Genomic DNA, 23,215 nt, shown 5'->3' with positions numbered 1-23,215 from the left:
AAAATTAGACCCAGGAGGCTAATTCCTTCCCAATTCCTCACTATTTCCCTCCTTCCCACTATCTGGGACAGTCCAGATGGATGGGGGACACCAGCCCAGCCTCTTTACCTGGACTCTGTCTCTCATGGAGCTTGGTTTTGTTTGCAAGGCACAGTAAGGAATGAGGTACACAAGCTCTGAGGTGAGGTGGTGTCAGCTACTGGACGCCTTGGAGCCCAAGTTTGCTCGTTTATAGAACAAGGCTAGTACAAGTTCCTCACTGACAGGACGAAAAGAGTTCATGGCTTAGCTGGTACCAGGCAATCGATGTCCATTCCCATCTTTGTCCAGAAAGGCAGTGTCTTAGAGCACCCCAGCTTTTACCTATGGCCCCAGCCTCCTCTTGTCCAGGAGAAGATACACTTTCCTAGGGCCCAGGTTCTAACTTGACCCTATGTATTTGACTCTGTCCAGGATAAGATGCATTTTCCTGCATAGGGGTAATCCTGCCACACAGGTGCCATCTCTAGAGCCTGGGTTAAAGGGTTCCACAATCTGCCATTGTGAACAGGTCTTGGAGAGCAGCCCTAGAGAGGCTCTTAAGGCATCCGAGGAAGAGAAGCCAAAAGCAAGCTGACAGTGAAGGAGGAAGGGCCATTCTCCCTGCTAAGGAACGCAGGACCCTAATCAGCAAGGGGCATCCTTGGGAAGCAAAGAGCAGCTCTTGGCCTGATGTTTGCCTGCAGGGTTCCTTCCCTTGTTCCCCACCCCCACCCCACCTCCATGGTTTCCCAGAAACTGGGCTGCAACATTTTGTGTCCAGCTATATTCAGAAAATGCACCTCATGCTAGAGAGAGAACCTACCCTTCCCCTAAGGGAAACTGCCCATGGCCTCCCAGGGTCCCATCCAGAGTGTCTATCAAAATCCCATTGTGTGTGCATCCATCAGCCGCTTTCTAAAAGAATGAGACCTTCCCCTCAGTGCCCTTGTCCCCTGCCCCTTGCAGCGGTGCCCCGAACCAGTGCCACGCAGTGCAGCTCTGTGCCAGAACCCCGCTATGGCAAGAGGCTGGGCAGTGACTTCTCAGTGGGAGCCATCGTCCGCTTCGAATGCAATTCCGGGTATGCCCTGCAGGGGTCCCCAGAAATCGAGTGCCTCCCTGTGCCCGGGGCCTTGGCTCAGTGGAACGTCTCAGCACCAACCTGCGTGGGTGAGTACTTGGGCAACCAGGATGGGGCTGCCAGGAGTCCTCTCTCCCTGGAGAGGCAGTCGGTCCCCACAGATGCCCTAAATCACAAAGCAGCCCTTCCCAACATGTACCTTAAGTAGGCGACCCATTCAGGCCACAGCGCTCACTGGCCAGGAGTGAAGACAGCGAGGAGGAGCTGGGTGAGGGAGGCTTGTGAAGGGAGGAGCCGGAGTCCAAGACCCTGGGGAATAGTCATGGAGGAGGCCAAGAACAGAAAAAGAAGGCAGAACTCGGGGTCAAAAGGAGAGGCCAGAAGAGTCTGAGTCAGAAGCTGAGGCTGGGATCCTAAGGGAGGAGTCTGTCTGGGAGGCCCCCAAGGAGCCACAAGGACAAGTGCAAGAGGCCGCTGACCAGAGCTGTGTCTCCTCCCAGTGCCGTGTGGAGGCAATCTGACGGAGCGCAAGGGCACCATCCTGTCACCCGGCTTCCCAGAGCCCTACCTCAACAGCCTCAACTGTGTGTGGAAGATCATGGTCCCTGAAGGTGCCGGCATCCAGGTGGGAGCCCTGGGCAGGTCGCTGCACACAGGTGCTAGATGTGACCCAGCCTTGAGCCAAGAGGAGGATTCCCAACTGTGTCCCTGCCCCTTCAGCTAAAGAGGTGCAATCCAGGTGTGGAGGTGTGACCACACATGAAAGGACAAAGCAGCTCACATGGGGCATAAGGAGGGAGTCAGATAACTCAGAAAGGAGGAGAGGTGAGCCTTGGCTCAGGCCAGCAGAGCAGGCTCAGAGAAGGAAGTGGACCTAGAACCAGAATGTAAAGATGGGGGGATTCTTGGGCTTGAAGGATGCTTTTCTTAGACTGTGGAGGGTAGAAGGGGAGACCTTGCTGAGGGGAATGAGCAAGCGCCAAGCACAGGTAAAGTGTGGAGAACCCAGGGAGCCAAAATGGGGGTGTCACTGGTGCCCAGGATGACAGCCAAGTGGAGGGAGGCCCAGAACTGGGGTGGAGGCCTGGAAGAGGATCCAGAGCCCACCAGGCCAAGAGAGAGGCCACAGGCTGGGATTGGAGTTACACGACTGGCTCATTGCTGTAGCATGTCTGATGCCAGGGAGCCAGGAGAGTGGGGAAGCCCAAGGAATGTTCCAGAGATGAGAAGGGCCGGTAGGACTCAGGCCTTCCCAATTCCTGGAATCTCTTTTCCCCTTTCTCCACCTTGCAGAGAAGCCCACTGCCTGGTGATCTTTCACTTCACATCTGTCTTCCCCACTGGGCAAGAGCCCAGGGGAGGGGCTGCATCTTGCCTTGGTGGGGAGGGCCTCACAAGTATCCAGCCCCCAGCAGGCACTCCATAAATCAACTATGGGCGAGGAGGAGAGCGGAGGGAGGGAGGGACTCGGGCTGCCTAACCAACAAGTCAATCCCTCTGCCTTCCCAGATTCAAGTTATCAGTTTTGTCACGGAGCAGAACTGGGACTCCCTGGAAGTATTTGACGGTGCAGATAACACCGTCACCATGCTGGGGAGTTTCTCAGGTAAGCCAGAGCTTCTGAGGCTCCAATTTGGAGATCATAATTAATATCATCATCTTTAAAATCTGATGCTGACAAACCATAAATTTCACCATTTCAAAGTATACAGTGCTGTGGTTTTTCTGTATATTCACAGGGTTCCCCAACTATCTAATTCCAGAATATGCTTATCATTCCAAAAGGAAACCATTTGTACTCATTCCCTACCCCTCCCCAACACACACACACCCAGCCTCTGGAAACCACTAATCTTTCAATCTCTGGATTTTCCTGTTCTAGGCATTTCACATAAACAGAATCACACACTCTGTGGCCTCTGTGTCTGGCTTCTGCCACTTGGCACGGTGTTTCTGAGGTTCATCAAGTAGTGGTACATCAGCACTTCATTGCATGGCTGTCCACCTGTGCATTTGTTGATGGACAATTGGTTTGTTTCCAATTTGGGGCCACTATGAATAATGCCAGTGAGAACACTTCATGCACAAGTCTTTGTGTGAGCAGGTATTGTCGGTTCTCTTGGATAGATACCTAGAAATGGAATTGCTGGGCCATATGGAAACTCAGTTTAACCTGCTAAGAAACTACCAAATTGTTTTCCAAAGTGGCCACACCAGTCTCCATTCCAGTGATGGACTTCTGCCTGCAGGTGGTGTGTATTTTTAATTGCCCAATGGCCAGGGCAATTAACCGAATCTGCTAGGTCCAGAATGCCATGCTTTTGAGATATGAAAAGGAATCATGTGATCCCAGATAAACTGTCTGCACTGCTGGGTTGCTCAGACAATTTCACATAGCAGAGTCATTTTGAAGGTGGCTGGGTGGGGACCCGCTTAGCTGGTACATGACCACAGCGCTGCTCATCTTGAGGGGAATGGTGTGGAGTCTCCCCTCCTGTGGCCATTGAAGACCTGGCACTCTAAGTGATACCCATTGTCATTTAGTGAGTTTGATAACACTGAGGACACTTGGGGACCTTGAGAGCTGCCTGTCAATAGGCAGCAGAATCAAGAGGAACAGGGAGGAGCTGGGGGGCCTGGGAGGCTATGCCTAAATGATCCTTGGTTTCCCTACCCAGGGACCACCATGCCTGCCCTTCTGAACAGCACCTCCAACCAACTGTACCTTCACTTCTACTCAGACATCAGTGTATCCGCTGCTGGCTTCCACTTGGAGTACAAAAGTGAGAAAGCGGGATCTTGGCTGGCTGGCGGGTCAGGGTGGGAACAGACATTATTGGGTTCCCTCCACGAGCAGGGGTTCTATTGGGGCTGTACATTCTCCATCCCACTCAAGCCTTACCTAGGTGAGGAAGCTAAGGCTCAGAGAGGGTCTGGAACCTCCCCAAGTCTGCACAGCCAATGAGCATGGGAGAGCCAGGACTCACCAGGAGTGTCCAACCTGTGAGCTTCCTTTGAGTCCAAATCAGGAATTGGAAAGAGGCTTGGTCATTGGCCTCAGCCCAAGTATATATATTGGGATATGAGAATGTGGAGGTGCTCTCCTCCTCCAGTCCTTCAAACTGGCCTCTCTGATCCTTGGTTCTATGATCCAATTGTCTTCAAAGTTTCTTCTCTCATTAGAAACTTCACTCCTCTCGTACAAGATTTTTCCCTCTGGGCTCAAACCCCTATATCTTGACTTTCAACTTCCTTAAGTGGTCATGATTAAAACTCTAAACAAAAAGAGCTGGGGGGCATAAAGAGTTTGTGGGGAGATTGCATTTATCCTGGGACTGCTCACCTGACTCCTTTCCCCACTGGGTACAGGAAAGACCAGGTAGGTGGCAGCAAATAATCATTGAGCATTTACTATGTGCCAGGTGCTCTGCCGGTTTGTGCTAGGATTGGGTAGGATCAGGAAGGGTTAGTCCCTTCCAAGTCAGCCATTCAGAGGCAGATACCTAGAGAAGAACATCACAGCATTACCGGAACTCACAGGGATATCTCTAGACAGCAGAGCAGTGGCTCAAAGGAGAGAACCAACACTTCTTCTGGGCAGGTGGGAAGGTGAATGTCATGAAGAAACACTGAGTACCAGAAAAGGCACCAAGCCCTGGGTTAAGGAACAAAAATAAGAGATGGTTCCTGCCTTCAGAGTGTAGGGGAGAGAGATGTGGAAACAGTTATTTTAGTGCAGCCTGATATGCTCAAGAAACACAAAGGAAGGGAGCTAGCCAAGTAAGGCCCTGCAGAAGGGGACGCCTGAGCTAGGTGTGGAATGAGAAGCAGGGAATGTGGGAGCATGGTTGGCACCACTCTCTGTGTCAACGTGGGCCCCTCGGATGGAAGGCTCCAGTGGCACTAGAGGCCTGATGGGGTGAGCGCTGGCTGTTACGCAGATGCCCATCCGGGTCTCCTGGAAAAATGAACTCTATCCAGGTGGGGGAGGGAGGGCCAGCGGGATCCCCGGATGCCCCACCCCTAAAGGACAGAAGTGTGCACCTGATGGGAAAGGCACAGCGTAAGCCAAGACCCCGAAGGATGGAGGACAGGACAGAGACCCCTGAGACCTTCCTCCCCCCACACAGGAAAGGCTTCACTCACCCGGGGGACTGAAATAGCCTGGGTTGTTGAGTAATTCACATTATTCCCTTTATCCTCTCTTCTCTGGTCCCTCCAATTTTGGTTCTTTATTATCTCTTTTGAGTCCTTAAATGTTCCCTAAAATTATTGGCTGGTTCTTTCTTTTAAAGATCACTTCCTCCCTAAGTCTGCTTGTCATTCAATTGCCTCATTCTCAGAAAACACCTGTCCCTTCTTGGTTTTCTCTGTCTGGGGAACTGGCTGTTCTCTCCAGGTGGCATTTCCCATGCACTGTCCTCTCATGAGGGACATTTGGAGTCTGGAATTCCTGGAAGCCAAGACGCTGTCGTGTTCTGTTGATACTCTGTAAAGAGGGTGCAGAAGATGGAGAATGAGCTGCTATTGCAGACGCAAATGGCGAGGGGTGCCGTAGAGTCACATCTCCTCCATGACTCATGTTTAATTTTTATTTAATTGAAATGGAAGTTGGAACAATACACTTTCAAAAGTAATAAATTACATAGGATAAAAAAAATAATTTTTCCTTTGTTGTAAGCACGGATTAAAACCAAGCTGCTCCGCGTGAGAGCGAGAACGTGAGAAGGGACTTTTCCCTCCTCCTGCTTTTCCTCTCTCCAGCCTGGTTTTCCTCCCTGGTGCCCTTCCCCCCACCATGCTCTTTTGTTCTCTCTCCCCTCGGCTCTCTGCCCCCTTCTCCTTCCAGCCACCACTATCTTCCCAGGAATAGGCCTCAAGTCCCTAAGCTGTGACCACCCCCACTAAATAGTGAGGTGCATTGTTGATAAAGAGACCCGAACAGCCAAGGTGAAGTCCTTCAGCTCAGCTGGGAGATTGTTTTAATCCTTGTCCTTGGGGTCTTTTGTCTCTTTTGCTGAGGTTTTGGACACAGGCCCAAAGAGGCTTCACATCAACAAAGAACAAGTAGGACAGGAGCTGCCTGGGAAGGGTGGGAGGGGCCTTCTGGAGGGAGAGCAGCTCTGTAAGTTTGATGGGGGTTTGGGGGGTACAGGGGCAGGTATATTTACCACCATGACAATCACACTTGACTATGTACACGTATAGTTCATGCATTTCGCTATATGTAAATTGTCCTCAAAAGAAACAAAATATATTATTAGTGTCACTTCTGAATATAGCATGAGGGCTCATCAGAAGAAGAGGGCTACAAAAGAAGATGGGGCTGGTGGTTGGTGGCTTTGGCTGACCAGTCCTTCTCTGTTCCTTTTCCATGGACACCTGGCCCCCTGAAGGCACTAGACACCCTGGGAGCCTGTATCTCTCCAGGGAGCCACCAGGAGGGCAGAGGCTGCTCAGCTAGTGCCCCCTCCCCGTTCTGCCTCCCTGGGTGCAGAAGCATAGTTTAGAGCAAACAGAGCACCCAGCACACAATCACGCCTTTGCCTCCTAGTTCCTGGAGAAGGGCACTCCATGTTCTGTCCACCAATACACTGGAATTTATTCTGTGCATCTGAAGTGCCTCTACCTGTAGATGGGCTTCTGTGGGGCACAGGAGAAGCACAAAGCCCCCTGGCAGGAGCCTTGCCCTTCTGGGTGCTGTGCTTCAGCCAGAAAGGGACTCAGCAGGCTGAGGATGAGTTGGAGGCCTGGGGGATGGGTATGAGAAAAGGAGGGGTCAGAGCAGGCAGTAGGGCAGCTGGCTGGGGCTGGGCCTCCTCTTGGCAGACTGGGCTCCATGTGAATCCCAGCTCTGTGGCTCCAGGGCACAGGCCGGGCCTCTCTTGGCCAGGGTTCTCCTCTGTGAAATGGGGGCTAAGGCCTGCCTCGAGGGGATTCAGGAGGCATGTGACTTCCCAACCTGGCCTCACTCCTGGCCCTTGCTCAGTGAGTGTTGCTCCTAAGGGGACGATGGTGCAGGAGCAGGAGGACAAGGACAGGTGCCCCCGCTAAGCCCCAGGTACAATGCAGGGCACATGGTGAGGACTAAATGAGCAGAGGTTGAAGTTGAAAAGCCAAGAGGGAGAGCAAAGGAGAATTTTAGAGCCTGTGCAGGTGAATCCTGGCCAGGATTGCAAAGGTGCCAGAGGCCTAGGATGAGAAACCTGGGCTTGGTTTGATAGGCCCCAGGTACCCACTTCAGGCCTCTCAGCAAGGAAGGCCCATGATTCAAGGAGAGATCTAAAGCAATGTCAGTTGCCTATGAGGGCAGGTGGACTGGGTCAGCAGCTTGGGGCAGAGGATGAGCCAGCGGCTGTTATGAGGTCAGGCAGTGAGTGAGGGCCAGCACTGACCAGGGAAGGCCAAATGTGAAGAGCCGCCAGTACTTCTCCCAAGAAGAAGCCAGACCGACCTCAAAAACAACAGGAGAAATAAGGCAGAGGAGAGTCTTATCTGCTGGCAAACTTCTCCCAGGACATTCTAAGATCCGGCTATTGGACCATCAGGGATAAGCCAGGCATCTGACCTGCTCCAGCATCTCAGCCCAAAGGAACTGTGTTAGGGCAAGGACGAGGGAGAGCAGTTGGGAGGTTGGGAGCAGGCAGCAGAGGAGACATGGGAGAGGCTCCCCCAGAGAGGCTTGGGGGTCTACAACCAGGACCCAGAGCTCCCTGGCCCACAGTGGGCAGGCAGGGCAGCTTGGGTCTCCAGGATGATAGCCTCCTGCACCTGGGACATTTGGCCTGTGCACTATGAGGTGTAAAGGGTGGGAGGCACTGGCCTAAAGCCAAAGAAAACACAGGTGAGCCCCCGCCTTACCCTCCCTGCTGCCAGGAAAGCCCTGAACCTATTGTCCCCTTGACCTGCTGGCTTGTCCTTTCTCCTCTCTGTCTGCCTCTGTCTTGTCCAGCGGTGGGCTTAAGCAGCTGTCCAGAACCCGCTGTGCCCAGTAATGGAGTGAAGACTGGCGAGCGCTACTTGGTGAACGATGTGGTCTCTTTCCAGTGTGAGCCAGGCTATGCCCTCCAGGTACCTCCCCTCGACACCCCAAGGCAGGACAGGTGTCCCCTGAGTTGCAATTGGCCAGCTTTGCCTCAGCAGAGGTGCTGTCATCAAAGAGCAGGGAGCCGCCCTGATTCCCATGAGGACCTGTTCCCATGAGGACATTATCCTATCCCAGAGCTGTTCATGCAGAAGACAGATTTTGCTAACTTTAACAATTCAGCGCAAGCCAGCCTAGAACACGTTCCTGCAAAGCTGGGTTTGATTGGACCTTAACAAAATTTAATTTTCCTTTTAAGGCCATGAGGGAATTTAGTAATTAAAGGAATCTCGCAAGGAAACCTTTAGTAATGAGAATTCTTCGGTAATGGTTGTTAATAATTGGCCTTCCCCCAAAATCACTCTCCCTCTGCTTTACCTGAAATCCCACAGTGGACCTTTGTGTCTTCATATATTTTGTTCCTTAACACGAGGCCCCTGTTCTGGGTTGTTCATACAATTGTGCCCCTGGGGACAGTGTGCACATCCCTGTTTCTAATTCCTCCAGGGTCACGCCCACATCTCCTGTATGCCTGGGACGGTGAGGAGATGGAACTACCCGCCTCCGCTCTGTATTGGTAAGAGAGCCCAGATTTTCCCATCCATTCAATTCCATCCTTTAGTGTATATTGTTGAGTTCAAGTTCAAGTCAGGAAAAAAAAATAATTTGATGTTCTGGATTTGTTCCAAGTGCAGTTTTGGACTGATGATTTTGTAACCTCTCTCATTCAAAGCTGTCATGACTTTTGGAAACCTCTGGCCTGCAAATGAAAAATCCCAGGAGGTTTGCCCCTTGGAAAAAGCCTGGCACAGAGTGGGGACAGGATGCATAGCGATCCCTTCCCTTCCCTTCCTCGTTTTTCTGCAGTCTTGGAAGAGTCGATTGGGCTATGAAATGAGGAGAGGGAGAGTTGGGTGATAGTGTAAGACATGGTCAGACTTCTCTTGGAGTGGACCCCTGTCATTTTTCCTGCATGCCTTGTTTATAAGGGCACTGATCTGTGATCTTGATCTCAAGGTCAAGAGCCATCACTTGGGTATGTGGACTCCTATTTACCCTAGAGTGTGCTTTACTTCCTGAATTTACAGACTCAGTTTTGCCCAGGTGTGCAGCTGTTGGGGGAGATTCCTATGGATTCTCAAAGGGGCTTATAACTCTAGAAAGGTTTGAAGTAGCTGCTGTAAAAGCTGTCAGACATTGGTATGTCACTGCCGTCTCCTTGATGTTGTCCTAACACCCTGTCTCATGTCCCTCTCACAGCGCAGTGCGGAGGAGCAGTGGAAGAGTTGGAGGGGGTGATCCTGAGCCCTGGCTTTCCAGGCAACTACCCTAGCAACATGGATTGCTCCTGGAAGATAGCGCTGCCTGTGGGCTTTGGTGAGTCTCCACAGCCTCCTAGGGAAGGCGGCGCCTCTGGCCCAGGCCCCTGGGTTAAAACAGTGGTCTGCAGCCATCTCAGCACAACCTCGGCCACATCTGATCAGTGCTATGCTTCTCTAGTCCCCCTCAGTGACCTCTTGCATCAATCCTGAGGATGCATTAAGAAAACAGAGATGAGGGCTGGGGATGTGGCTCCAGCAGTAGTGCGCTCGCCTGGCATTCGTGGGGCACTGGGTTCAATCCTCAGCACCACATAAAAATAAAATAAACATATTATGTCCACCTAAAAATAAAAAATAAAATAAAAAAAAAGAATGACAGAGATGAAAGTGCAAGGGGGAAGGAATCTTAGAGGTTTCCATCATTATCATTTGAGTAGTGAACTAAAATACAGAGATGTGGAATGAGAAGTTACCTAAGGACAGTTTAAAAAAAAAAGAAGAAGAAGAAATCTATTCTACCAAGACTGGGCCTCAAGTTGTGCTTTTAATTCTCCTATCCGATTTATCATCCTAATTAAATTGAGCCAAGGTCAATATGAAATCGAGTTTGCATTCTTCTTAGGCACATTCTAGCTGGCCTGGAGATTGTGAGGGCAGTAGGGGGAGGGGACATGGACTATATACCAGGCATAGCAGGTTGCTGGGTGTGGAGGACATTGATCTGGGTATGAAATTTAACTGCTGGCGATTCATGCATCATGCACAGGAATATAATTTGACCCCAAATATCCCCTGTTGAAGGGATAAAGGCTGTGCACTGACAGGAAATTGATGGGCTGTACACTGGGGTCATCTCACCCAAATCATCAATTGCTCTGCTCTTAGGAAAGAATGTCCCAAGGGAATTATTCTGGACAGGCTGCAACCTCCCAGTCTAGGAGCCTCAGAAATGAAGATTGCTCACTTTGTCTTTTATTCAGCCAGGAGTGTGTCTTCTGATTAGACAACTAGGTCTCACTGGGCTTCTTTAAAGCCACCTGGAAGGGAAGGGAGAGGTTGATGACCTTCTTAAGTCTGGAGTCTTCTAGGTAGCACCATCTTCTGAAGGAAACTGGGTGCAAAGTGATGACACCTTGGCAGCCCTGGGAGAGCCCAGTTTTTTGAGGGGTTGAGCAAAGAGGATCTGGGAGCCCCCATAGCTCTACATTCAGGCTTGGAGCAGAGGAACATAGGCTGATAGAGGGCAGGGAGAGGGCCACATGCAGAGGCAAACGAGGTTAAACGGGCGCCTGTTCCCTGTGAGGCCTATGTTCATCCACACAGACGCTCTGTCTCTAAATCCTGGGTGCTTACCTGTAGGGAGCAAAGCTGCTTTGGGCTGGGTCACACAGGCCAAGGTCCCCCCTCCCTTGCAGGTGGATAAAGAGCCTCTGCATTTATACACTGCTACCACTAGATGGCGGACAAAGCCCAGCTCTTTCCAACAGCTCCTTAAAGAGCCCTTTATGGGCACACAGGGACAGTGCTCTCCAACATGGAAAGGTGCCCAGTGGGTGGAATGGAAGACACAGGCTCCACTGGCAATGGGTAGAAATGCTCATCACAAAACTGTAACTTGGAAACAGTCTACAGTTTCATTAGAAGGAGGGTGAGTTGTGTGTTTGGGTAATCATAAGATAGACTTGCTTAATATGTAGTTAAAATGAATGCATTGTATTTTTGTATATTAACACGGATTGACCTTGGAAAGCACAGTATTGAGTAATAAATAAGTTTTTAAAACTGTATGTACAACATAATATCATTTATGTAAATGTTTAAAATACAGTAAACCCACACATATATTTAAGCATCTACAGCTAAACTGGAAGGATATCTTCCAAATTCACGCTGGTGACTTCTGTGGAAGAAAGGAGGGGGGATGGGACAGGGCAGGAAGTGAAGGGTCCTCAACATTATATGCCAAATCTTTATTTTATTCTTCACATAATCAGTTGCAAAAGCAATTCAATTACATAGATGTGTTCATTCTAAGAAAATTAGAAAGTACAGATGAGCAAATTTGAAAAATCAGAATCAGTCTGTAATCCTATCATGCAGAGATAATCGGTAACAGCTTTAGTCCCCACCATTAAAATATAATGCTCTTGAAGACTCTCTGATCTTGTTCATCCTTTAGAATGCCAAGCACAGTCCTATTGCAGGGCAGATGTTCAGAAAATATTGTGGGAGAATGAATGAATATTCTTCTAGGTTTTTTCACCCAAGAAAATTAGAATTGGATTCTACATGCTAGTTTGAAATCTGATTTTCACAATTGACAATATATTGTGGGTATTTTCCTATGCTCAGTAAAGAGAGTTCTTCAGTAACACTTTTAAAAAATATATTATTTTTTTAGTTGTGATAGACCTTTCTTTCTTTCTTTCTTTCTTTCTTTATTTATTTATTTATTTATTTATATGTGGTACTGAGAAAGAACCCAGTGCCTCACAAATGCCAGTCAAGTACGCTACGGCTGAGCCACAGCCTCAGCCCAGTAACATTTTTTTCAAAGTAATCCAATTTTGAAAAATCTTAACAGTAAACAGATATTCATGTTCCTACCTCCCATTCTCCAAAGCACATATAAATATGTAAACTAGGGACTTAATTAGATTCATTTCACCTGTCAGGTTGCTAAGAGATCTTGATTAACCCACGAAGATCCCCAAAAGTGTGAACTTCATTTGGCTTCTTAATGGAACAGACGGGACAATGTAGACTTCTAAGCCTTGTGTTTCTGAGTCATGTGAAAAGTTCTAGAAAATACTAGAAATAGAAAATACCAGTTTTAAAGGTCATGCCTTTTGAGTAAGTATGGGGTTGTTATTTTTAAGTAAAGAGCTTATCTTAGTGAAGCTATCTTTATATTGATATTAGACTTGTCGCTCACTTAAATCAAAGGATGATCTTGAACTTTGCATTCAGGGAAGTCAGATGGACTCAGAGTGGAGCTCTGAAATGTTCGATGCCTTCACTTTGGAATGAATAACAGGTTTTTTGGGGGGTCCAACCTAAAGGCAAGAGAAGGAACTGAACCAGCAACTCAAAAAGCACATCCTGGCTGCCGTGACTGGTGGGAAGTCAGTGGTGGGAACACCCCTGGCGGGGGCTCAGCTGGGGATGCTTTCCTGGGGGCACACTTGAAGCAGGACTGCGTGGCCGTGGCTTTACCTGCCTCTGTTGTGCTCCCAGGAGCTCACATCCAGTTCCTGAACTTCTCCACGGAGCCCAACCATGACTTCATAGAAATCCGGAACGGCCCCTACGAGACCAGCCGCATGATGGGCAGGTTCAGCGGCAGCGAGCTCCCCAGCACCCTGCTCTCCACCTCCCATGAGACCACCGTGTATTTCCACAGCGACCACTCCCAGAACCGGCCCGGATTCAAGCTGGAGTATCAGGGTAAGGTCAGGAGTGCTCTGTGAGCTCCTGTGTCCACCTTCATCTCCTGCCCCAAGCCACCCATCTTCCCAGCCCTCCATATGGGGGAGAGAGAATCCCAGGAGGGGTGGGGTGGGGTGGGGCAGCAGGCCTGTGCAGAGGCTCTCCTCTAGAGGCACGTCCCCTGGCCCTTAGGATCTCCCCCTTTGACAGCTTAAGTACTGCCACTTTCCCAGAGTGGCAGGCCCCACATGCCCTCTGAGGTTCCACAAATGTCTAGACCCAACAGCTTTCCCTGGACAAATTCCTTTTTGAATCCCTGACCATCCAGACAGCCACTTCCCCTCAGGCCTGAGAAGCTAAACTATAACCTCAGGGTCCTTCCCTGTAAATCAGGCCCCATAACTGCCAACAAAGCTCTTCCTATGTCAGGTTGGAGGATTCTAATAACAACCCAAGTAGCACCCCCTGGCACAATGAGATGGGTTTTCCTGTGTGAGGCCCAACCATGCTCAAGGGGCTCAACTTCCTAAGGCAAAACCCTACAGCAGGCCTCACTGCTGCTGGTACACTTTTCCTGGAAAGGCCCCTTCCCAATCCAATTCAGGTTTCCCCTATGTGTTGGACCATCTGTCACTTATGGCTATGGGGATTGTGCCCAACCTGTGCAGCTGTACATGAACCTAAGCAGGCCCAACTTCTTGCTTGAATGCTTTCCTACTAAGACTGACTGAATCATTTATTCTAAACTCTTCCCAGATTCTTCCACTGATTTTTTTCATATTTTTAGTATTTTTCCCAATGCCAGTACATGCTTTTTAAAAAATGAAAACATTATAGAGGTTTTTGTGAGCACACTGTGTTAGTCAGCACAAGCTGCTATAACAAAATATCACAGACCAGGGGCGCCTACAAACAGAAATTTATTTCTCACAGTTCTGGAGGGTAGAGAGGCCGAGATCAAAGTGCTGGAAAATTCTGTCTGATGAGGGCCTGCTTTCTGGGTGGTAGGCAGTGCTTTCTAGTTGTGACCATTTGGCAGAGGGGGGAAAGGATATTCTTTATCAGGTCACTGATCCTATTCATGAGGGAAGACTTTCAAAGACCCCCACTTCCAAATACCTTCACACTGGGAATTAAGTTTTATTGTGAATTTGGAGGTGGCACAAATATTCATGCTATATCACACATTCCAGAAAGTCAGAATTCCCTTCGAATCCCATCCATTACTACCCTACATGGAGATTCAAGCTTTTAACAGTACAATGCATGTTTCCCTATTCTCCTGTTGTAGCTCTATTACTACATTTTTAGTAAGATAGAATCTATTTTAGAAAATAGAATCATACTATAAATGCTGTTTTGTGAATTTCTTTTTTTCAAGTTAATTTTTAATCACATAAACAATCTACCGACATAGTCACCTGGTTAGAAAAAGAAGAGAGAGAAAGAGGAACATTCTGGCTGAAAGCTAACAGTCTCTCTACAGCCTCTAAACCCAGGTTTATTCTCCAGAAACAACCACTGTTCTTTTGATGTGAACTTCTCAGACGTTTTTCTGTGTGCTTCAACAGGCCTATGTTATATGTGACCAGGAAGAATAAGGAATGTTCCACAAAGTTTTCAGCCATGCTTTCTGTGTAAAGAGCACCATGCTGTTTGTAATTTTTCTGAGACATAGCTTTTCCCTTGTCAGAGAAGGGTACTGAACAAGGACTGGGCTTCTCATCCAGGGTTGGCCTTAAAGGGTGTCCAACCAGGTGGCTGCAGCTGGGTTGGTTATACAGGGAATGCTCCTCAGTGTGCATGTCTGGCTGGGACAGGAACACTCAGAGAGTGTGACTAGGCTTGTCACCTGGGGCAGGGCCCTTGGCGGGAGGGCCTCAGTTAAGAGTTGGGCCTCAGCAAACAGTGCTGATAGTAATGAGGCTGCTGTCCTCAGGGAAGCAATGTGTGGGCTTGTCACAGAGTTGTCCATCAAGTGGAGGGGGCAGCCTCTTCAGTGGGTCGTGATGTGTTAGATGGCCACGGTATCTCACAGTGGTCTGTCACGGGAGAGACCTGGTCCCAAGTACCAGGTCAGTGCTCCTTACTGGGATAGACACAGCACCTCCCACCAATGCCTCCCCTGTGACTTATTTTGCTAGGGTGGCCATCACAGAGGACCACAAACCCAGTGGCCTGAGCCACAGCAACTTGTTGTCTGGCAATCCTGGCTCAGGGAGTCCAAGATCATGGTGTTGGCAAGGCTGGTCCCTTCCTGGGCTCTGAGGCAGAACCTGGTCCAGGTGTCTCCCTAGCTCTGGGTGGTTTGCAGCATCTTCATTTTTGGAGTTGCTTGGCTCTCTGGTCTCTGGCTTCATCTGCTCATGGTGTTCTCCAGATGTGTCTATTCCCAAGCCCCTCTCTTTTCTTGATTGATACCTAGTAATCATACACATTTAGGAGGTGTGATATGGTGTTTCCATACATGTATGCATTGTGTCTGATCAAACCAGGGCTGTTAGCATATCCATCACCTTAAACACTTATCATTTTTCTGCAGCTGGGGAAGACTTGGAGCAAAAGGAGCCCTTCTGCCTTTAGTGGAAATGTAAATTAGAGCCATTATGGAAAATAGTACAGAGGTTGCTGAAATTTCCGCTTTTTATAAATACATCAGCTGTATTGGGCTGGGGATGTGGCTCAAGCGGTAATGCGCTCACCTGGCATGCCCAGGGCACTGGGTTCAAGCCTCAGCACCACATAAAAATAAAATAAAGATGTTGTGTCCACCAAAAACTGAAAAATAAATATTAAAAAATTCTCTCTCTCTCTCTCTCAAAAAAAATAAAAATAAAATAAAATAAAATAAATACATCAGCTGTATCAAGGTCCACCCTAAAGACTAATGTAGGTAAGATAGGTGAAGGTCCTTTCTCCCAGTAAGTTACATTCTGAGGTGTTAAGGGTTAAGATTTCATATCTGAATATGAAGGAGACACAATCTAACCCTGGAGCTCTCTCCCTGAGGCTTGTCCTTTCTGATAAACAGAACTGTGGAAACACCACCAGTGTTACAGGACAGTGCTGTGCTCTTCACCCCCCAGATGACCACAGTCCACCTACTGGGTCCATTGTGATAGGACAGTGACTCTTGCTTGGCCCGGTGTGTAAGCCCACTTGTCTTTGTAAAGATTGTCCTTGGATGGCAACCTCAGACTCTCCACTGACTCCTCCCACCCCCAGAAGAGACCTGCCACTCCCCAGGGTCCTAGCTCCTGACTCAGATGATCCCCCCCAACCCCAGACTTCCCCTTTCTTTGGAGAGAGTCCTGCAGCACCTGCTCTGCACCAGGAACCCAACTGTCCCTCAGGCTTCAGGACAACGGGCCAACACTCTGGGCCAGCATTTCCCTCTGTGACATGCCTGCTGCTTCCACGGAGCATCACACATCCGAGGCACCAGCCCTCCTCTGAGGATCTTCCCTGTGGGGAGGACAGCGGGAGGGAGGGCCGGAGTTTGCATTTGGAGACTTAACACTGCACCAGGAGAGGCCAGTCCAGTGGGGAGCCTCCACCTGGGACAAGACCCAGATTTCACCTTCAGAATTTGCCCTGAGTCCCCCTGAGTTACAAGTCCACTGCTTCCTCCACACCTGCCCACGTATCATGACACCTGTGGAGCCACACATGGCTCAGGTCACCTGCTGCCCTGAGAATGGAGCTCAGCTTCCATTAAGGCTTTTTGTCTGAGAGACCCCACCTCACAGACTAGGTTGTCTCTGGTGCCAGGAGCCCAGGTACTTCCACTGAGGCCTCCAGGCTGTGACAGGCCCAGACAATTCTCCTGGCCTGATAAGCTGGCATTCTCGTGTACCCCTCCCTCATCCCTGTGGAGTCGTGCCTTGTAAACAAGCTCTGGGCATTGCCCCCTCCCCAGGCTTTCCTTTCATGGGAAGACCCAGCTTTATGGAAGAGCCATCTGTCCCCACTGAGGCTAGTTCTGTCAAACAGGCCCAGCTCCCTGTGGTCCTTCGGCTGTCCTTGGAAGAAGTCCAACTCCTCCCTCTTCCTCCAAAAGCCTTGGTTGGACGCTCAGGGTTTCCAGGATGGGGCTTCCTTTTCCATCCCTCATGAGCTACTCTTACTAGGCTCCATCGGACTTAACTCACTCCTTTCACACTCCCAGGAGGATCATGTTCATCTAGAACTTTTCATAATGATTAAGACATATATCATGGTTCCAAAATGTTAGGCATCCTCGCTATTAATGTTCTAAACGGTGGCCCTTTGTTTGAGATCACGTGTGTTCTCACTGAAGTGTCTCCTTTGGGACAACCCAGCTCCTGTCCCTGAGAGTCCTGCCTTGGGTAATGCTGTGAGTTCTCCTCAGAGGGTTTAGTTCCGCCCCCTAGGTCCCACCTCTGCCTTGGAAGCTCCTTCCAGGGACCAGGCTCTGAGATTTTTGTCTCAGCCTTTTGAAAGGAATCCAGAGAATCTCACAGAAGTTTTTCTCCTTTTGAAAAGCTCCTTCCACCCGAACACTCCCCAGAGCGACACTGGGCCCTCTCATCGAGGCGGCAGCAGCTTCTCACACTCAGCCATCCTCTTCAGGCTCCTCCAAGCTCCCACCCAGGCTTTCTGAAATGGCCCACCCCATCCCACCCAGTGGGCTGGGCACCAGGCCCCCTGCCTCCACCAAGACTTTCGTGGCCAAATCACCCAACCCCCTACCACCACCACCCCCAGTGACAGGGCCTCTTCTCCAGCCCACCCACTCCCACTAAGGACTGCTTTGTTTTTAACACACCCAGTTATCTCAGTGGTTTCTCAGGAAACCTGCCCAGCTCTCCCAACTGAGACTTCTCTCTACAATCTCAAGTGGAAGCACAGACCTCCGCCATGATGGCAGAACAGGTGCATGGGAAACCTCAGCTGAGAGGCCATCGTTATTTACATTGTCATTACATGCGATAAACGCATCCCCTTCAGGAGCATTCTTTCTGGCTCATCTACTCCCCCTGAGAGCTTCCGCTGGGGGATCAAGGCTTCTCCTCCTTAAAATGATTTCCTTTGCAGAATGGGCCCAATTACTACCACAGAGGATAGTCTTTGTCCTGTGGACCCAATTAGTGGGAGGCGGTGCCCGCTGGGCATCTCCCTCAGCACCTCCCCATTTTGGATGGGCCTCAGCCTTGCCCATTAAGGCATCTTCTTTTGAGCTGGGCCCACACATTCTCATGGGGGCCGCATTTCTGCTCTTTGGAGGGACTCGCTTGCATGACAGTCACACATTCCTACCAACCCAGCTCGTCCCTCTGCAAAGTTGCTCTCCTTGCTGCAGGTTGGCTGGCTTCCACCAGATTCCTTCTGTCCTTCCTTCTTTATAGGTTATAATCCTGCAGAGTCGACAGGTCCACTCCTGCCCTCGCTGCTGCTTCCTATGTTTGTGATCTCGATCCTTGTTGCATGAGATTCACAACATGAAAGCACCTAGGCCGATGCCTGGCCCCAGATGGGTGCTCAGTGAATAGCAGCTCAACCCAGCAGTGTATCCCTTGAGCCTCCTATTCCCATGGGGACACTAGCAATAGATAATACTTTTTCTTAATATATATATATATATATATATATATATGTATATTTTTTTAGTTGGAGGTAGACACTTTTATTTTATTTTTATGTGATGCTGGGGATTGAACCCAGTGCTAGGTGAACTAGCTAGGTATGCTAGGTGAGCGCTCTACCCCTGAGCTACAGCCCCAGCCCTAGATAACATTTTTTGAGCTCTTACCATGAGCCAGCGCTGTGCAAAGGCTATGCATCTGAGATTCTACTCGGTCCTCACAATAACCATTTTATAAATAGGAAAACTGAGAGAGATGAAAACTGCAGACCCCAAGCCAACATCTAGCAGGTGCCGAAGGTTCATTGGAGTCCAAGTCTCAGTGCTTCACTTTGCACTAACCCTCTGCTGCTCCTATATTGTGATTGGAAAGAAAATACCCAGAGAGAATGAGACAACCTCTTCTGATGTTTTCCAGCCTATGAACTTCAAGAGTGCCCAGACCCAGAGCCCTTTGCCAATGGCATTGTGAGGGGAGCTGGCTACAATGTCGGACAATCAGTGACCTTCGAGTGCCTTCCAGGATATCAGCTGACCGGCCACCCTGTCCTCACATGTCAACATGGCACCAACCGGAACTGGGACCACCCCCTGCCCAGGTGTGAAGGTATGTTCCTCCCTTGTCCCTGCTGATCCTTCCTGGGGTGACCATAGAGACGGACCCAGAACAGCCTCACATTCCTCCTTCCTTCCATGGGTCACCAATACTCAGTGGTCCTGGCAAACATTATTCACCCTGTTTTCATTGGGTGTGACCCAGTCTAGCAGGGGGGAGATGTGGACCATAGCCAGGGGAAAGATATGCCCAGCCCTTGGGAAGATCCAACAGATGAGGGTGTAGGGACCCAGCAGTGTGTGCTGAGGGGTAGAGAGGTAGAGTTAACCATGGCAGCTTCCCAAAGGAAGAAGAAAATGAGACTCTTTCTAAGAACTGGCCTGCTCCCTCTCCACTTGTCTCCACACCTGCATTATTCTCTCCTTCCTCCATGTTCCTAGAGATTGATAAATTGGTCACACCAAGGTGTGGCACTTTCTCAGGTCTTCTTCCTTGACCAGAACCAGGATGACTGAGAGGTTGTGCAGCCTCTACTCCCTTCTGAGTTCCATTTTTTTTTTAACCCATCATGATTGGTCATTCTGGACCTGCTGTCTAATCACATGCTACGTGACCAGCTTCACTGAGGACTTTGTTCCCTTCCTACTCTTAGTTTGTCTTTTATGGCATCTCGGGAGAGAGATGAACAGTTCTTTTTCAGCCTGCTGTCAGAGCCAGAAGCTCTCCTCCCTCCCCAGAAAGCTGCTTTCCTTGACCTCGTCAGACAGTCTTTTCTTGCTCTCTAACCACCTGGACGCCTGGGCCCACTTTTGTGGTCATCTCTTCTTTGTTCCTTAAATGTTGTTATTCTTTGGAGTTTTGTTCTAGACTGCCTTCTCTTCTTTCTCTCATTCTTTCTCATGTCCCCAAATGCCATCTATGTCTGGACCCTTTATCTCCTATTGAGCCCCATACCTGAATATCTAATTGCTTACTTATTATCTTCACTTATTATTATAATTATTATTATTATCTCCACTTATTTCAGAGACATCTAAATCCCAACATATTGGAAAGGCTTACTGTCTTTCTGCCATGAAGCTGAAATCTCCATCTAGTGACAGGCACACCTGGAGTCCCTAATTTGGGTGCCTTCCCTTCTGCTTGTCTCCCATATGTGCCAAGTCCTGCTTTCTACATGCTAATTTTATTTCACACGCATCCTCCTCTATCCACCACCTCTGTCTTAACCCAGGCCACCATGAGACACATGCACCACCTCATTGGTCGGACTTCACACCTCACTGAGCCAATCCGCACACAGCCTCAGCGCATTCTTCACCAGGCAGGGAGTGAGTCCCTAGGACACTCCCCTGCTCAGAATCCAGCAAGGCATCCCCTCTCTTTGGGGTAAAGTTCACACCCTAATGTAGCACAGCCTGGCCCCTGTTTCCTTCCCATGCTGCCTCTTCCTAGGTAACAGTCCTCTCTGATCTGCAGTCCCAGGCACCCCTCAGGTCTGAGCCCCAAAGTGAATTCTACTGGGAACACTTCTCTCAGAAGACCAGCTGACAGGTTCCCCCCAAATGTCCCCGTGGCATTTCACAATGATGACTTGCCCCATCCTGTGCCATCCATGCTGGTATTCTTGGCTGGGTCCCAGTAGACTGTGGGTACCACAGGACAAAACTCAAGTGCTGTGTTCCCACAGTCTCCCCAGGCCTTGCCTGGCACCAAATGGATATTGCCCATCTGGAGTAGGGATGGTGTGTCCATGTGCATGCATTTAGGATAAATTCAAAGGAACCCTGCCTTCTGCAGGGGAGATTCTTCTTCCTCAGTCTGATCTGCCCCCATCTAGCTATCTGCTTGATGCTCTGTATCAGCCACAAATACTCTGGACCAACATCCCTGACAATTGAGTCCCAATCTAGGGAGGCCTCAAGCATCTTCATCCCCTGCTTAAAGCCTGGATCAGAATGAATCTAAAATTGGACCTTACTTTTAGAGAACAGGAAGATAAGGAGAGAGGGTCATATCTATGCAGTAGATCCCTCCTTGGTGGGTAAGATATTGGGCCAAAAGGTCTATTTGCTTATTTATTCATTTTCATGTTTATTCATTCACTTATTTATTTATCATGGTGCTAGGGGTCAAAGCCGGGGCCTTGCACATTCTAAGCAAGGTCTTTGCCACTGAGCTGAATCAATAGCCCTGGGTTGAATATTAGATAGGCATTATTTCACCCAGTTGCCACCACAGTTCTATGAGTGGTGTTCCTAGCCTCACTTTACTGGTGAGGAAAGAGACTCCAAGAGACTAAACTACTTGTCTTGGGTTCTCTGGTCAATCAATGGCTTATCCATGACTTGAACCCAACCTCAGCCTCCCCACAAACATCCTCAACTCTAGTCCAGAAAGACCATTATAGAGAGAGCAAATCAAACAGAAAGAGAGACATTTTTATAATCTCTTAGCTCTTCCCAGAAAAAGTACTGCAGCTCTCACCCTAGCACCTGCTCCTCCCCTTTCCTAGGAAAGGAGAGGGGACAGCTTCCATGCGTCCTTTCTTCTTGGCAGGATACTGTCATGAGAAAGAGAAGGAGGCCAAGGGTAAGACCAGCCCACAGAGGCACCTTCAGTGACAACTGAGGGCCAGCAGGGTGTGAGGCTGGTGGGTAGAGTCAGCCACCCTCAGCCCAGTCTCCTCCCCACCATCCACACAATCCCCTGATGGGATCACTGGTGCTGGGAAATTGAATTAGTTAGGAAGCCCCTTGAACTTGCAGATTGGTGGGGATCTCCAAAACTCATCCATCTGTTTGTGTCCCCTCCTTGGCAGTTCCCTGCGGTGGTAACATCACCTCTTCCAATGGCACTGTGTACTCCCCCGGTTACCCCAGTCCATACTCCAGCTCCCAGGACTGTGTCTGGATGATCACTGTGCCCATTGGTCATGGTGTCCAGCTCAACCTCAGCCTGCTACAGACAGAGCCCTCCGGAGACTTCATCACCATCTGGTAGGGCCAGGCGCCATGTTGAAAACCAGTTAGACGGGAGCATTAGCAGGCTCTATGCTGAGTTGAAGCTTTAGTTAGTCACTCTAATACTTCAAAGGGAGAGCAATGAGAGGAACCCAGCATGGGTTCCTCATAGGGGCCAGTGAAAGTAGCAAAGGGATGTGAATGGCAGTGGGCATGGATAATGAGGCGTTCCTCAATGTTTCCAGAATTCAAATCAATATTCTACATGTACCATAGATAAGCCACCAAGATTAATGGTAGTAGTAGAATTTTATGAAGTCCCTCTGGTCATCTCATGCTGAGCCAGTGCTGCACTAATTGAGTGTTCTATGTCCATGCTATCCAACATGGTAGCCACTAGACATGTGTGCCAATGAGTGCTTGGTCAACATGGTAGCCACTAGACACATGTGCTACTGAGCATCTGGATGTAAATAGAGTGACTAGGGAGCTTATTTTAAAATTTATTTAATTTTAATGAACTTAAGTATAAATAGCCACACATGGCTAGTGAATACTAAACTGGACAGTTCAGCACTGATTTATGAAGTGATGTATAATATAACAAGTTAATTTTAAAATGAAAATACAGGTTATTTATGAATAAATGAGGTTTCCTAGATGGTATTTTTTCCAAACCACTGAATCTTTGAAGAAAGAGATAGTATAATTTTTAAATTCCTTTGTTTAAAGCTTAGTACCTTTTGGGGAATCATCAAGAGATAGTGGGATTCTTTTCCAAAACTCCCAGTAATTGTAAAAGATAATTGTAACCAGTCTGTCCTGAGTTAATTTCTAGCTAAATTTTCAAGCAATTTCTAAGAAAAGATAGGAGAGACTAGATAGGTTCTGGTGAAAAAATCCTGCCTCCAGAAAGGCAATGTGGTTACGTCTCTTTGGGGAAAAGAAAATGAAACTGACCTGGATAACAGTATGAGGTTCTACACCAGTTCCTCAGCCCTGGCCCAGGGCTGCTCAGACTGAGGACTGCAGTTAGACTCTCAGCCCTGCTCTGTGGCACCTATGTTGCCCCTGGAGTCCATTGAAGAGATTGGGCTGGTGAAGAATCAGGTGAATAGGAATCCATGTGAGCTTCACTGATTCTATCAACTCCA

The 23,215-nt window shown here is 49.0% G+C and overlaps 1 protein-coding gene across 1 annotated transcript in view; it reads left to right on the top strand.

Annotated features, from left to right (window-relative positions):
* Positions 1-23,215, top strand: part of Csmd2 (CUB and Sushi multiple domains 2) — a 540,652-nt gene that overhangs the window by 442,146 nt on the left and 75,291 nt on the right. Inside the window, exons 34-43 of the mRNA XM_026406835.2 lie at positions 988-1,191; positions 1,603-1,727; positions 2,612-2,708; positions 3,781-3,885; positions 8,055-8,173; positions 8,694-8,763; positions 9,447-9,563; positions 12,746-12,955; positions 18,961-19,149; positions 21,920-22,097. Of these exons, the coding sequence (XP_026262620.2) occupies positions 988-1,191; positions 1,603-1,727; positions 2,612-2,708; positions 3,781-3,885; positions 8,055-8,173; positions 8,694-8,763; positions 9,447-9,563; positions 12,746-12,955; positions 18,961-19,149; positions 21,920-22,097 (1,414 nt within the window). The remainder of the gene's footprint in view (positions 1-987; positions 1,192-1,602; positions 1,728-2,611; positions 2,709-3,780; positions 3,886-8,054; positions 8,174-8,693; positions 8,764-9,446; positions 9,564-12,745; positions 12,956-18,960; positions 19,150-21,919; positions 22,098-23,215) is intronic.

Source organism: Urocitellus parryii, chromosome 11 (genome assembly GCF_045843805.1).
Source record: "Urocitellus parryii isolate mUroPar1 chromosome 11, mUroPar1.hap1, whole genome shotgun sequence".
Lineage (NCBI taxonomy): Eukaryota > Metazoa > Chordata > Mammalia > Rodentia > Sciuridae > Urocitellus > Urocitellus parryii.
The sequence above is the reverse complement of the archived record's forward strand: the minus strand, read 5'-3'. Positions and strand labels throughout refer to the sequence as shown.